This window comes from Lampris incognitus, chromosome 1 (assembly GCF_029633865.1).
Source record: "Lampris incognitus isolate fLamInc1 chromosome 1, fLamInc1.hap2, whole genome shotgun sequence".
NCBI lineage: Eukaryota > Metazoa > Chordata > Actinopteri > Lampriformes > Lampridae > Lampris > Lampris incognitus.
This window is the reverse complement of record NC_079211.1, coordinates 112,802,369-112,816,415: the sequence shown is the minus strand read 5'-3', so window position 1 is coordinate 112,816,415 and position 14,047 is coordinate 112,802,369. Positions and strand designations below refer to the sequence as shown.

The 14,047-nt window shown below is 43.6% G+C and overlaps 1 protein-coding gene across 1 annotated transcript in view; it reads right to left on the bottom strand.

The window, feature by feature from the left end:
* Positions 1-4,750: 4,750 nt before the first annotated feature.
* Positions 4,751-14,047, bottom strand: part of adgrd2 (adhesion G protein-coupled receptor D2) — an 89,879-nt gene continuing 80,582 nt past the window's right edge. Inside the window, exons 22-26 of the mRNA XM_056278983.1 lie at positions 10,209-10,250; positions 10,008-10,061; positions 9,687-9,834; positions 7,056-7,114; positions 4,751-4,860 (exon numbers count right to left, since the gene is read on the bottom strand). Of these exons, the coding sequence (XP_056134958.1) occupies positions 4,762-4,860; positions 7,056-7,114; positions 9,687-9,834; positions 10,008-10,061; positions 10,209-10,250 (402 nt within the window). The 3' untranslated portion in view covers positions 4,751-4,761. The remainder of the gene's footprint in view (positions 4,861-7,055; positions 7,115-9,686; positions 9,835-10,007; positions 10,062-10,208; positions 10,251-14,047) is intronic.

The following is a 14,047-nucleotide window of genomic DNA, read 5'->3' as shown; positions in this document are numbered from 1 at the left end:
ATATGAGGTTCAATATGAGTTTGTTTTATCTATTTAGATGTTAATATATTAATATATCAAAGCCACACATGTTAACGAGGGCACATTCTTATTCAGTTGATCATCCAAGTCTTTGATGAGTTTTGCCAAGAAAATCGAGATTGGAAAGAGAGCGAGAGAGTAAGAGAGACAGAGAGGGAGAGACGGAGAGGGGGCAGGAAAACTGTATGCAGCACAGCTGTGTGGGAGCGAAAATAAAAGGAAGCCATCTCTGGCCAGAGCACTGAGGGAGCGGAGGAGGAGGAGGAGGAGGAGGAGAGCACTAGAGAAAGAGACATCAACATGTGCAAACAGAGAGGAAGAGAAGAACAACAAAGACATTTTTCTTTATTAATAGACATAGTAAAGCCCAAGAATCACCGATGAGGGTTTGTCCTTCAATTTTCACCACGGAACCTTCCGAGCTGCTGGGGGGGTGGACAGAGTCTAGGGCTTTTCCTTTTTTTGTGCACACAGTGAGAGAAAACACTCATCTGGCAATGTATGGATTGATCCTGTGCCTCAAGGTGAAAACTGAAGCCTATTCTTAACCTTATTTATGGATCCGTGTCTGAAAGAAGACAAGCGAGTCTAGATGTACCCTGTCTGAGTAACTATTCTACACGATTTCTGCCAGTAAATTCTTGTGTCAATGTACGTTATTAATACATGTTGTGTTAAGAAGTTGCTCCAATTTTTTTTAATTTTTTTTTTTTATAATAACCTCGAGGCACTGTTGAAAAGGACAAGTCTTTCCTGATCTCAGTGACGATAGCGTTTGGTGGTACATTCAGTGACGTAAATGGAAGCATCGTCGTGAAACTGAAACACTATCAACACAAGTATCTCTGTTAATGCACTTCACTCTGGACATTTCATGTCGGTCCTCTCTACTCCATTGACTTGGCAAAGACAGCTGTTTCAAGTTGTTGTCGACAATCAGTCCACCTGCCTTAACGCCGTCGCCCTGCAGACACGGCCATGCTTCTGCAGAGCTGTCTGCTGTCTCTGTACAGTGTGTCTATATTGTGAAGTGGATGTCCACGGAGAGATAAAGTTACATTTAAACACTGCAAAACTTCTCTGCTTTATGTTTAGGTCAAAATGCTACTATTGTGAAATATGTTCTCTTGATATGACACTAGTTTTCATTCTTTGTTTCAATCTTTCTTTTTTTTAATTTCCTGTGAGTTGACAGTCTGTCCTCTATCTTAAACTTAAGTGCATTCCTTGCCGAATAGAAAGTAACCAAATAATTTGTTTTCTTTGAATATATTTTATCGTAATAGCATCAAACCAATAAACCAAGTTAACCAAAAGTGACGCTCCACCTTCGTGTGGGTTATTGTTGTAAGAAACCATACAGCGCTCTTGACCTCAAAAGGGTCCATGCAAAGTCCTCCTCTGTATAGCTGTACCCTGTCTGACACCACAAGGTAAAAACATGACGCTGATACACGTGTTTTGAAACAAACAACCAACAAAACAAAAGCTAAATCACCAAAGTTCATCACTCAGTATGTCTGACAAACAGATGGTCCAGTCTGTAAAGGGGTTAACACTAAATCAGTCTACAGGAAGTAACTTGCTAACATTTAAACGAGTACCATTGTTATTTATTCACTCATTTTTACAATTATTTTTTAAGAGCAGGTACCATCAGAAAGTCGTTGTGGAACAAAGTAGTAGATATAAAAAATTGAATTTCTGGCTCAAAACTTTACAAACACATTCGTGAACTTGGTCTCATGTGGACTGACAGCGATGAAGCTCGGCCATTGGTCAGAGCTGATACAACATGTTGAAGAACACAGCTGGACGAAACAGGACTTTGGAGATGCTAACAGCATGAAAAAAAAAGTTTTGTTTTCTTGTGTTTTACAATACAGTAGGGGGCGTACCACAAAGTCTTGATGTCTACAACACCAATTGAGCAACACAAAGCTCCTCTAAGACTAAAAATATTCATTGATGACTTGAGCCACGCCAAATAATGATGGTTCTTAGTGTATGAGTGGTGCATCCAGACACAGTGCCACATAGACACAGACACCTGCCAGAATGGCTGCTACTCATTATTACGCAAGGCAGGGAAGAGACTCTGAAACTGACACAACTTCAACTGCTCTGGAGCTGGACTTGATGGACAGAAACAAGACTGACTGCCTGAGCACCCAGAGAGATGTACAGAAAGACAGACAGGTAGATGGATGGATGGATGGAACAAGCCAGCAGTATACTGTCTTCTTTTCCAGGCAGCATCTGCCTGAAAATGTCACACACACACACAGGCACAGACAGACAGGCACTCACAGACAGACAAAGACAGACACACACACACACACACACACACAAAGTCAGACAGACACACACACACACAGACACATACAGAGAGATACAGACAGACACACATGCACACACACAGATTGACTGACAGACACACAGACAGACTGACTGACAGACAGACAGACAGCCTGACTGACAGACTGACTGACATAGACAGACACAGACAAACTGACAGACAGACAGGCTGACATACAGACATGTAGACTGACACTGACAGACAGACTGACAGACAGGTACTAAGATATGCTCAAGTGCTTTCTGAAGTGAAAATTCAACAATTCAGCAGCACATCTCTGCTGATGCAAACTGTGTTTACACTGAAAACACAACGTAGCTGTCTGGTCACACATTACAGTTAGTGTGTTTCAGCACCACGGTGAATGACTAGTCCATAAAGTGTTATTTTACACACAAGAACAAATGCAAAACACAGGGAAAAACTCAATAAAAAGACCTTTGTGTTATTTATCCAGTCTAACAGTCTACCACAATGAAAGGGTTGCTGGTCTATCGTCACCTGTGCCACATCGTGTGTGTACTCATGGTTACTTTAAGGTGCTGCAGTTCATGCACTCGCTACACGGATGTTATAAATGGAATAATGGCACGAGGAGCTGGCCTACCGAGATCACAAAACAGCAGGAACAGAGAGGAGAACGAGGGAAGATCCTCCTTCTGTTTCTTCATCTGTCTGTTTTCAGCTTCACAGGCTTCATCCCAGCAAAATGTGTGTGTGTGCGTGCACACGCAATGTGTGTGTGTGTGTGTGTGTGGATAGCACTTGTGTTTTACAATGACCATGTTTTTATAGATCAGCGCTCACTTCCTCCTCCCTCCGATGCATTTCATATTGATGGGTGATGGATGTAGGGATGGCTCCATTTCATGTGCAGCTCAGCAACCTGCAGCGAGAATAACTGACATGAGTAATAACTGACATGAGAACAGAATAGAACTTTATTTGTCATTGTACAAGTACAATTAAATTTGACAGTGCAGTTCTTATCTTACTCACTCTCTCTTGCAGAGAGTGAGTAAGACACCACCACAGTCTGAGTCTTCATAGAGACCTTATGCTACATGTCCTGCACCCGAGAGCTGCAGAGCCAGAACACGAGAGACAGCGAGAGAGAGAGAGAGAGAGAGAGAGAGAGAGAGAGAGAGAGAGAGAGAGAGAGAGAGAGAGAGAGAGAGAGAGAGAGAGAGAGAGAGAGAGAGTTTGTTTTATATTTGTATCATATGTTATTAATGTTTTGGCAATACGAGAATGCTTGTCATGCCAATAAAGCACATTTGAATTTGAGAGAGAGAGAGAGCGCAATGTGTCAGAATGCCATAGGATCAGTGACTGACCAAAACACTGTTAATTACTGTTCAAATTACTGTCAATTACCGTTCAAATACTATTCTATATTTCTACCAGTTCTACCTATTCCTTTTACCATTTATTTTTGTGGTTTTGATTAATACTCTATTAACCTATGTCACTGTCACCTGTTTTGGCAACATTGTAACATATGCAGTCATGCCAATAAAGCATTACTGAACTGAACTGAATTGAGAGACAGAGAGAGAGCGAGAGAGAGCGAGCGAGAGTGAGAGCAAGAGAGAGAGAGCAAGAGAGAGTGAGTGAGCGAGCGAGCGAGAGAGAGAGAGCGAGAGAGAGCAAGAGAGTGAGCAAGAGTGAGTGAGCGAGTGAGAGAGAGAGCGAGAGAGAGAGAACGAGAGAGAGAGGGCGAGAGAGAGAGCAAGAGAGCAGGTGTTTGAGTGGTTAATGGCCGTACCTCTGAATAGCTGAGCCCTCACCATGCCTGATTAAGGGAATGAACTTCTTTTTGTTTTGCTGGCCGACAATGAACGACAAGAGCCACTCAAATTTCATCCATCAGCTTTCCACACAGAAGGGAAACGTTTAGTCATCTATTACAAACTTCCCTCTGGCTATCGCTCAGCTTTTAGCACCACCAAAAATGTTTTAACCTTCTGGAAACAGGGACCATCTGTTCCCCGCTCCCGGGGATCAAATAAACAAAGACAGTGGGGCAACTAACCCTAAACACCATTTAGCTAACTCCAAGATAAAAAAATACCCAAGAATGAAAAACCCATTTCTGTCTTTTCTTTATTTCTCACTTCTCTATCATTGTGGATGCTCTCAGCAGATTGACACACTGTGTGTCCTGCTGGTGGAGGTCTGCATCCCCTGCGGGGCTAGGACCCCACCCCAGCACCCACTACCAACTGAATATCTACATTTAGAAAAGGTAAATGTCATTTCACTTCCAACAGCTCAAAACTTGACAAGTAGTATCACGTGGCCACAGTACAGACAAGTAGTATCATGTGGCCACAACACAGACAAGTAGTACCACGTGGTCACAGTACAGACAAGTAGTATCACGTGGCCACAACACAGACAAGTAGTATCACGTGGCCACAACACAGACAAGATGGAGTTACAATACCTGATGGCTTGAACGCTGTGAGCTGAACAACCTGGCAACATATAAACACACACACATAAACAAGAATATCATCAGCATATATGCAAACACACATACAGACAAATACACACACTCTCTCTCTCTCTCTCTCTCTCTCTCTCTCTCTCTCTCTCTCTCTCTCTCTCTCTCTCTCTCTCTCACACACACACACACAAACACACACAACCTTTTCGGTCTAGACTGAACAGGTGATATTTGCACACAGATAAGAACTGACTGTACAAACCTCAGTAAGTCAAGTAACCTCAGTAAGTCATATAAACTCAGTAAGTCATATAACCTCGGCAAGTCATGTAAACTCAGTAAGTCATATAAACTCAGAAATTCATATAACCTCAGTAAGTCATGTAACCTCAGTAAGTCACATAAACTCAGTGAATCATATAACCTAAGTAAGTCATATAACCTCAGTAAGTCATATAAACTCAGTAAGTCATATAGACTCCGTAAGTCATATAACCCGAGTAAGTCATGTAATCTCAGTAAGTCATGTGACCTCAGTAAGTCATATACTAAACTCAGTAAGTAAATTAACTCAGCAAGTCATATAACCCCAGTAAGTCATATAAACTCAGTAATTCATATAACCTCAGTAAATCATATAATCTCAGTAAGTCATGTAACCTCAGTAATCATATAAACTCAGTAACTCATATGACCTCAGTAAGTGATATAAACTCAGTAAGTAATATAAACTCAGTAAGTCATGTAAACTCAGAAAGTCACATAACCTCAGTAAGTCATGCAACCTCAGTAAGTCATATACTAACCTCAGTAAGTAATAAAAACTCAGTAAGTCATATAAACTTGGTAAATCATATAACCTCAGTAAGTCATATAACCTCAGTAAGTCTACAAACTCAGTAAGTCATGTGACCTCAGTAAGTCTACAAACTCAGTAAGTCATGTGACCTCAGTAAGTCATATAGACTCCGTAAGTCATATAACCTCAGTAAGTCATATAAACTCAGTAAGTCATGTAAACTCAGAAAGTCATATAACCTCAGTAAGTAATATACTAACCTCAGTAAGTCATATACTAACCTCAGTAAGTCATATAAACTCAGTAAGTCATATAACACCAGTTAGTCATCTAGACTCCGTAAGTCATATAACCTCAGTAAGTCATATAGACTCCGTAAGTCATAAACTCAGTAAGTCATATAAACTCAGTAAGTCATGTAAACTCAGTAAGTCATATAACCTCAGTAAGTCATATAAACTCAGTAAGTTATGTAACCTCAGTAAGCCATGTAACCTCAGTAAGTCATATACTAACCTCAGTAAGTCATATAAACTCAGTAAGTCATATAGACTCTGTAAGTCATATAACCTCAGTAAGTCATATAAACTCAGTAAGTCATGTATCCCCAGTAAGCCATGTAACCTCAGTAAGTCATATACTAACCTCAGTAAGTCACATACACTCAGTAAGTCATGTAAACGCAATAAGTCATATAACCTCAGTAAGTCATATACTAACCTCAGTAAGTCATATAAACTCAGTAAGTCATATAACACCAGTTTGTCATCTAGACTCCGTAAGTCATAAACTCAGTAAGTCATATTAACTCAGTAAGTCATGTAACCTCAGTAAGCCATGTAACCTCAGTAAGTCATATAAACTCAGTAAGTTATGTAACCTCAGTAAGCCATGTAACCTCAGTAAGTCATATACTAACCTCAGTAAGTCATATAAACTCAGTAAGTCATATAGACTCCGTAAGTCATATAACCTCAGTAAGTCATATACACTCAGTAAGTCATGTAAACGCAATAAGTCATATAACCTCAGTAAGTCATATAAACTCGGTAAAGTCATATACTAACCTCAGTAAGTCACATACACTCAGTAAGTCATGTAAACGCAATAAGTCATATAACCTCAGTAAGTCATATAAACTCGGTAAAGTCATGTAAACTCGGTAAGTCATATAACCTCAGTAAGTCATGTAACCTCGGTAAGTCATATAACCTCAGTAAGTCATGTAAACTCGGTAAGTCATATAACACCAGTAAGTCATATAAACTCAGTAAGTCATATAACCCCAGTAAGTCATATAAACTCAGTAAGCCATATAACACCAGTAAGTCATATAACCTCAGTAAGCCACATAAACTCAGTGAGTCATATAAACTGTACATGACAAAACATTTCTCAGTGCACTCTAGCATTATGACACTCACTTGGTTTTCTAAGGCTGGTTTCAAGGAGAACGTCACAAAGCTTTCTTTTCTGAAACTCTCTGAAAGACAAAAAAGACACAATGATGGTAAACAAAGAGTTTATTTATGCAAGACCCAAAAAAGAAACAAAACCAGACCAGTGCTACACACGACCATACAGACAATGTTTTTACATATGAGTACAAAAAAAAGCAAAAAAATGCTGTTATGAATGTACATAAGAGATCATAACAAGAAGAAAACACTTCATCTTCTCATCGCCTATGCCACACCAGACCAAACCCATGTCAATTCCATCTTCATCTTCTTCTTCTCTCATTGCAGCAGTGACAACCAGGCCCCTGCTGGCTTCCAGGATCCATCAGGATCAGAACAATTTATTGACATTTCTTTCATATAGCTACTTGCGTACACAAACTAAATGACATTCCGTTTCCCCAAGCCCACAGCAGTGCGACACAAAAGACAAAAACACACGTCCCAAATTTCCCAAAAACAACACCACCAAAAAACATGCAAAAACAGAGAACAAAGCAAAAAAAAAAAAAAAAAGTTAACAACACAGTCCAAAAATTCCACTGTCCAGGAGAACGAACACCAGCCAGGACGACTGTCGGAACTGCCGGTCTGCATGGGCTAGCAGTTGGCTTAGCCTGCCCTGTTTCCACGTCCTGTCAGACCGCCTTCTGTGTTTCCCCCTTGGACACAGCTCCAGGCCGGGCCATGGTCCCTGGGCCCACAGGACGGGACGCAGCAGACCAGGATCCCTCAGCCGATCCAACGCCAGCTCTCTCAGCCAGACACCCTAGACACACCTCCCGCACTCCACGTGATGACATCAAAAACAGTCAACACTGGGTGAGGCCGCTGCCACACTGCCCTCAGTGTCATCAGAACTGCCAGTCTGCATGGGTTAGCAGTTAGCTCAGCCTGCCCCACCTCCGTATCCTGTCAGACCGCCCTCGGTGTTACCTCTTTGGGTGCAGCTCCAGGCAGGGTCATGGTCCCTGGGCCCACAGGACGCGGCAGACCAAGCTCTGCCAGCCGATCCAGCACCAGCTCTCCCAGATATCAAACGAAGACAGACGTGGACAAAGACACTGCATGGACGGTACTGGGTGAGGCCGCTGTAAACCCAAGCTCGGGCCGCCATCCTCCCACACCGGTACTGGGTGAGGCCACTGCAAACATGAATTCACGCAGCCATCTTCCCACACCAGAAGGGGCATTCTTTCCAACGCACTGTTGTTGGTACAGTTTGTTGTGGTTTAATGGATGTCTTCTCTGTGATGAATGAATGGCATGTACACTACATGACATGTACACTAGCTGCTGGGCAGCTTCTCCCAGCCAGACAGCAAAGATTTGAAATGGACTGAAACACGGTTTCAGTGTCTCTCTTTACCCTGATTGCTACTTATATTGCTAAAAAAAAACAACCATGGAAGAATGTCAAATAAGTGTACTTATACTGGTGTATAGGCATGAATGGTACAAGGACAAAACAGCATTGCATACAATGCAAACACTCAGTGCACACTGCCAGTGATATTCTATACCATGGCACAAGAGCCTTGTTTCCAACCACAGTCAGACCTAAGCTGCAACCCGAGACCAAGGCCAAGGTTCAGTTCCAACATCAACCATGGGCACGGTTTCAAGCCATACTGTTCAGTTTTTTCATTAATTCCTTAATATGTGGAGTGCATACACAACAAATTGAGATCTCTGGCCCTTCGATACACCACTTCATACTACTGCTATCTCCTCCAATCATCTGGTGCAGCAAGCATGGACAAGCCCGAGATGTGATCCTTTATTCCTGCACAGGAATGGATGCTCGCTACTTTGGATGCTTTTCTCCTCAGCAACAGCTTGCTGGTGGTAGAGGCTGCAGCATAATATGTGTGGTCCACTGCTAAAGAAAAAAACCATCTACAATCCTGTGTTCATTTTTATCATGCCTTGTGGCAAAGCAACATTTCTTGTACGCAAGGAAACAATTACGTCTCATTTGCTGAATTAATCAAAAAAATTACACAACTTTGCCATAAGGCCCAAGGACAACTCCATCGCCATCTGCAAGTTAACGCTGTGTTCCCACCAAACGCGAAGCAAATTTTCACCTCGCTTTACATGCGTGAGTTTGATCGCGGGATCTTTTGTTTTTATTCGCGTTACTCGCTCGAGTTTGGCCGCAGGATCGAGTACGCGAACCCGAGACGATCAGCTTGTCCCTGACTCAACAGGACGGCAGGAGAATCTCAACGCTGACAGGCTTTCGCGACACAGCATCACGTGAATTTCTCCCTCAAGCAGAGAGGGGGTGAAGCAGAGACCGGGACGGCTCAAAAAGAGTGGGGTAATTGGCCAGATACAATTGGAGGGGGGGGGGGGAATTGAAGAACATTTTTTTTTCCAACTCGCGCGAATGACGCTAAATTCCCATACGAATTCGCATCTATTCGCATCGTTGCATTAACTTTATATGCAATCTTGTCGCACAAAAAAAATGCTTCACATTTGGTGTGAACACTACATAAGCCTCATTACCAGTCTTAGGTCCAGGACTGAGAACCAGCCACCAAACCAGTCACCACATTCATCCAACCTGGCAGCAGCCCAGCTTACCGTTCTTTATGACCAAGGAGTTGGAGGTGGAGCTAGGTGGTCCAGAGGTCTCACTGGTCTCAGGACTGGAGGGGGTGTGCAAACTGTGGCCCCAGGACCCCGCCGAGGCCCTCTGAGAGGGCAGGAAGCTGATTGGCTGGGAACAGTTCTGGAACATATTATAATCCAATCAGAACTGCAAGTCTCAGACCAGTACACTAACCTAAACATATTATGAGTCAAAAACAAACCAATGAGCAAGTGTGAGTAAATATCAAATGTGCATTTTAGGAATTCTGAAAGCGGGATTATTATTATTATTATTACTACTACTACTCTCACCGTGAAAGATAACGCTTTCCTCTTTTCTTTGATCCTCTTTATGGCATTCCTCACCTAGGAGAGAGGCCGGCTTTACACCCTCAGCTACTTGGCAGGCCATGTCTGACCACACCAAATACATATACATGCCATGCTGCAGACACACACGTTCTGTTGAACTGAAATTATGTGGCTACAAAAACAGCTTGAATGTCGTCTTACCTCGCTATTGTAAACCGCATACACCAGAAATATATAAAGGCCCTGGTGAGAAGAAAAACATGAAAGCACAAATTAGGGAACAAAGGCACATTCTTAAATGTATGACTTGTACCGTGTAACTATGCCCACTCACATTTATACAAGACAACACACAACACATAACACATTTAAACAAGACAATACATAGGTGAGGTCACTTTTAGTGTCACATTCAGGTATAGTTTATTCCTAAAAACTGCATCATTTATTGAAAACGCTTCTTACGGAATCCAATGACGTCGCCACTCCCTTTGGCGAGTACACTTTTCTGCATTAAGAGCCCGTTTCATATTTTGCCTCAGAGAAGCCTTGTCTTGTAGTTCTGTTATGAGCCGAGCCACTTGTGGAAGTAAAAAAGAATCCCTTGTTTAGAACACAGGCTGGTCTGTGGTCGAGCCGAATCAGGATACTCCTACCTATGTGAGGAAGACTCCTACTGTAGCGTTATCTGGCCTCAGCTGGACACTCACAGTAAATCTAAATTAACTAGCAGCTCTCTGAGGGTCACCCAGGGGCTAGTTCATTTTGATTAATTAAAGACCCAGGAAGAGCAAGGTGGAGGTGGCGGGTATGGGTGGGGGTGGAGGGGTATTCAGAGACAGAGGGTGTGTTTGTGTGTGTGTGTGTGTGTGTGTGTATGAGACAAGACAGTTCCGAGCAGGAAAGCAAGGTAAGGTGGGGAAAGAAAGTAAAGAGATAGAGTAGAAACAACCGAGAAAGAGGAAGTGGCTGCTTCGGCTGTGTGGGAGGGAAGGTTGAGGAAGATCTGGCTGGATTGTCTACCCTTGCACATGCTAACCCACACAAGTACCTCGCACACACAATTCCACACACATACACTCACACACCAAGACTAATTTTCATCTCCTTTTTTTGATATGCTGTGTTAACTTAATCTTTTCAACAACAAAAAAAACCCAACAAAAAACAAAACAGTATTGACAGTAAATCAAAGTCAGTCAACAGGACAGCATTGTGAGACAGAAGGTTAGAATCAGAACCAGAATCATGTTTATTGGCCACTCTGGTTTCGTGGCTCTCTCAGTGTACTTAACATAGAATAACAACACTACAACATAACAATATTCAGATATATAAACAAGGACTGACTATATACAGGCGAAATAAGGGGCATACCCAGAAAAAAAGAGGCCCAAGAAAGGGCCTTTCAAATTTTTACGTTAAAGTGGCAGCTTGAATTTGGTGGCACTGGCACAAATGCCCCTGCTGGAAGATGAAGAAGAAGAAAGAAGAGGAATAAATAAGTGGTGGCTAGGGCTGGGCGATATAGCTGAAAAATATCTCATCTCGTCTCATCATCAGCCGCTTCCTTCGAGGTCGGGTCACGGTGGCAGCAAGCTAAGTAGGGCACTCCAGACGTCCCTCTCCCCAACAACGCCCTCCAGCTCCTCCTGGGGGATCCCAAGATGTTCCCAGGGCAGATTGGACATGTAGTCCCTCCAGCGAGTTCTGGGTCTAGCCCGGGGTCTTCCCTCAGTTGAACGTGCCCAGAAAACCTCTAAAGGAAGGCGCCCAGGAGGCACCCTAATCAGATGCCTGAACCACCTCAACTGGCTCTTTTCGACACGAAGGAGCAGCGGCTCTACTCACCCTATCCTCCTCACCCTATCTCTAAGGCTGAGCTCAGACACCCTACAGAGGAAACTCTTTTCAGCCGATTATATCCGCGATCTCACGCTTTCTGTCACTACCCAAAGCTCATGGCCATAGGTGAGGGTTGGAACGAAGACTGACTGGTAAATTGAGAGCTTTGCCTTCTGGCTCAGCTCCCTCTTTACCACAACGGTCCAGTACAACATCCACATTACTGCTGATGCTGCACCAATCTGCCTGTCAATCTCCTGCTCCAACCTACCCTCACTCATGAACAAGACCCTGAGATACTTGAACTCCTTCACTTGAACCAACAACTCATCCCCAACCCAGAGGGAGCAATCCACCATTTTCTGGTAGAGAACCATGGCCTCAGACTTGGAGGTGCTGACTCTCATCCTGGTCATTTCCCACTCAGCTGCAAACTGCCCCAGTGTGTGCTGGAGGTTGTGTTCTGATGAAGCCAACAAAACCACATCATCTGTGAAGAGCAGAGATGCAATTCTGAGGTTCCCAAAATGGACAAACTCCTCACCTTGGCTGCGCCTTGAGATCCTGTCCATTAATAATATCACAAACAGAATCGGAGACAAAGGACAACCTTAGCAGAGTCCGACACCTACCGAAAACACGTTTGACTTTGTGAAAAGAATGCAGAAACAGCTCTCACTTTGGTTACACAAGGACTGGATGGCTTGTAGCAACTGCCCCGGTACCCCATACTCCCGCAGTACCCCCCACAGAGTGCCCCGGGGTACACAGTCGTAAGCCTTCTCCAAGTCCACAAAACACATGTAGACTGGCTGGTATAACTCCCATGCCTCCCTCAGCACTTCCGCAAGGGTAAAGCGTTGGTTCCTTGTTCCATGGCCAGGATGGAATCCGCATTGTTCCTCCTAGATCCAAGGTTCGACAATCGCGCGGAGCCTCCTTTCCATATATCACAATAAAATGTTTCATTTCAGCCGATATCGATAATTATCGGTAATTTTTAATGACCCATATTTAATAAACACCAGGAGACTTTCCCAGGGAGGCTGAGCAGTGTGATGCCCCAATAATTGGAGCACACCCTCCGCTGTGCTGAAAAATATATCACAATAAAATATTTCATTTCAGCTGAAATCAATAATTATCGGTAATTTTCAATGACCCATATTTAATAAATGCCAGAAGAAAAAAGGTCAAATTTACTAGTGAGCCGACCTGTCCTTTTTTTATCAACAATTTTCTCACCGTCTGCACTCATTTTCTCACGCCAGGCTGTTTCTATTATCTTGTTACATGTTGATGGTGCAACTGAACAACACACCTGTTAAACGACTGGCTGTCACTCATAGCATGCTCCATTACCAAAGCAAAGGATGGGGCTGTTTATGTGACAGGTAGGGAGCACGCATATTCCTTATATGCTTTCATGGCGGGTTGCATTTAAATGAAACTATCATTCTATTGAACAATTTGTTACGGGGTCTCGAATGAAGACCAGAGGCCAGTGTAGCGAAACCCAAAGGACAGACAGACAACAGAGCACCGGGATAACCCGAAGGGCGATTTTGATGCAAGAAAAATAAACAACAACGCTACAGGGATAATAACAGGGGAACCTCACGTGGGGGTTGTTGAGACGATGTGCGTGCGCCTGGCTACCAAAGTCCGAATCCGTAGAGCAGGGGTGTCAAACTCCAGGCCTCGAGGGCCACAGTGTCTGCAGGTATTTGTTGCAACCATGCACTACACCACCTGATTAAACTTGTTCCTTTCCCTCCTTGATCCAGGAGGTGAGCTAATTAGTTAAATCAGGTGGTGTAGTGCACGGTTGCAACAAATACCTGCAGACACTGCGACCCTCGAGGCCTGGAGTTTGACACCCCTGCTGTAGAGCGAGGGGTTGTCCGAGGAAGTCCGGGTCCGAGATCCAGGAACTCAAGTCCGAAAGGAGGGGTCCAGGTAGAGAGACACGAAGGGAGATCACTGGAGAGGTCCGGGGAAAAACGTGAAGGTCGCTGGGGACAAGGAGCAAGGGAGATGCGGGGAGCCATGGAAGTCGCGGAGGGGGGTCTTGGGAGGAAAAAGAGAGACACGAATATTAGACACTGGGGAATAAATGGAATTGCAAGAGGGCAATGAACGCTGGAGGGCTTGTCAGAGCTTTACCGCAGGGTTCAGTACGTCGAAGCACGGAG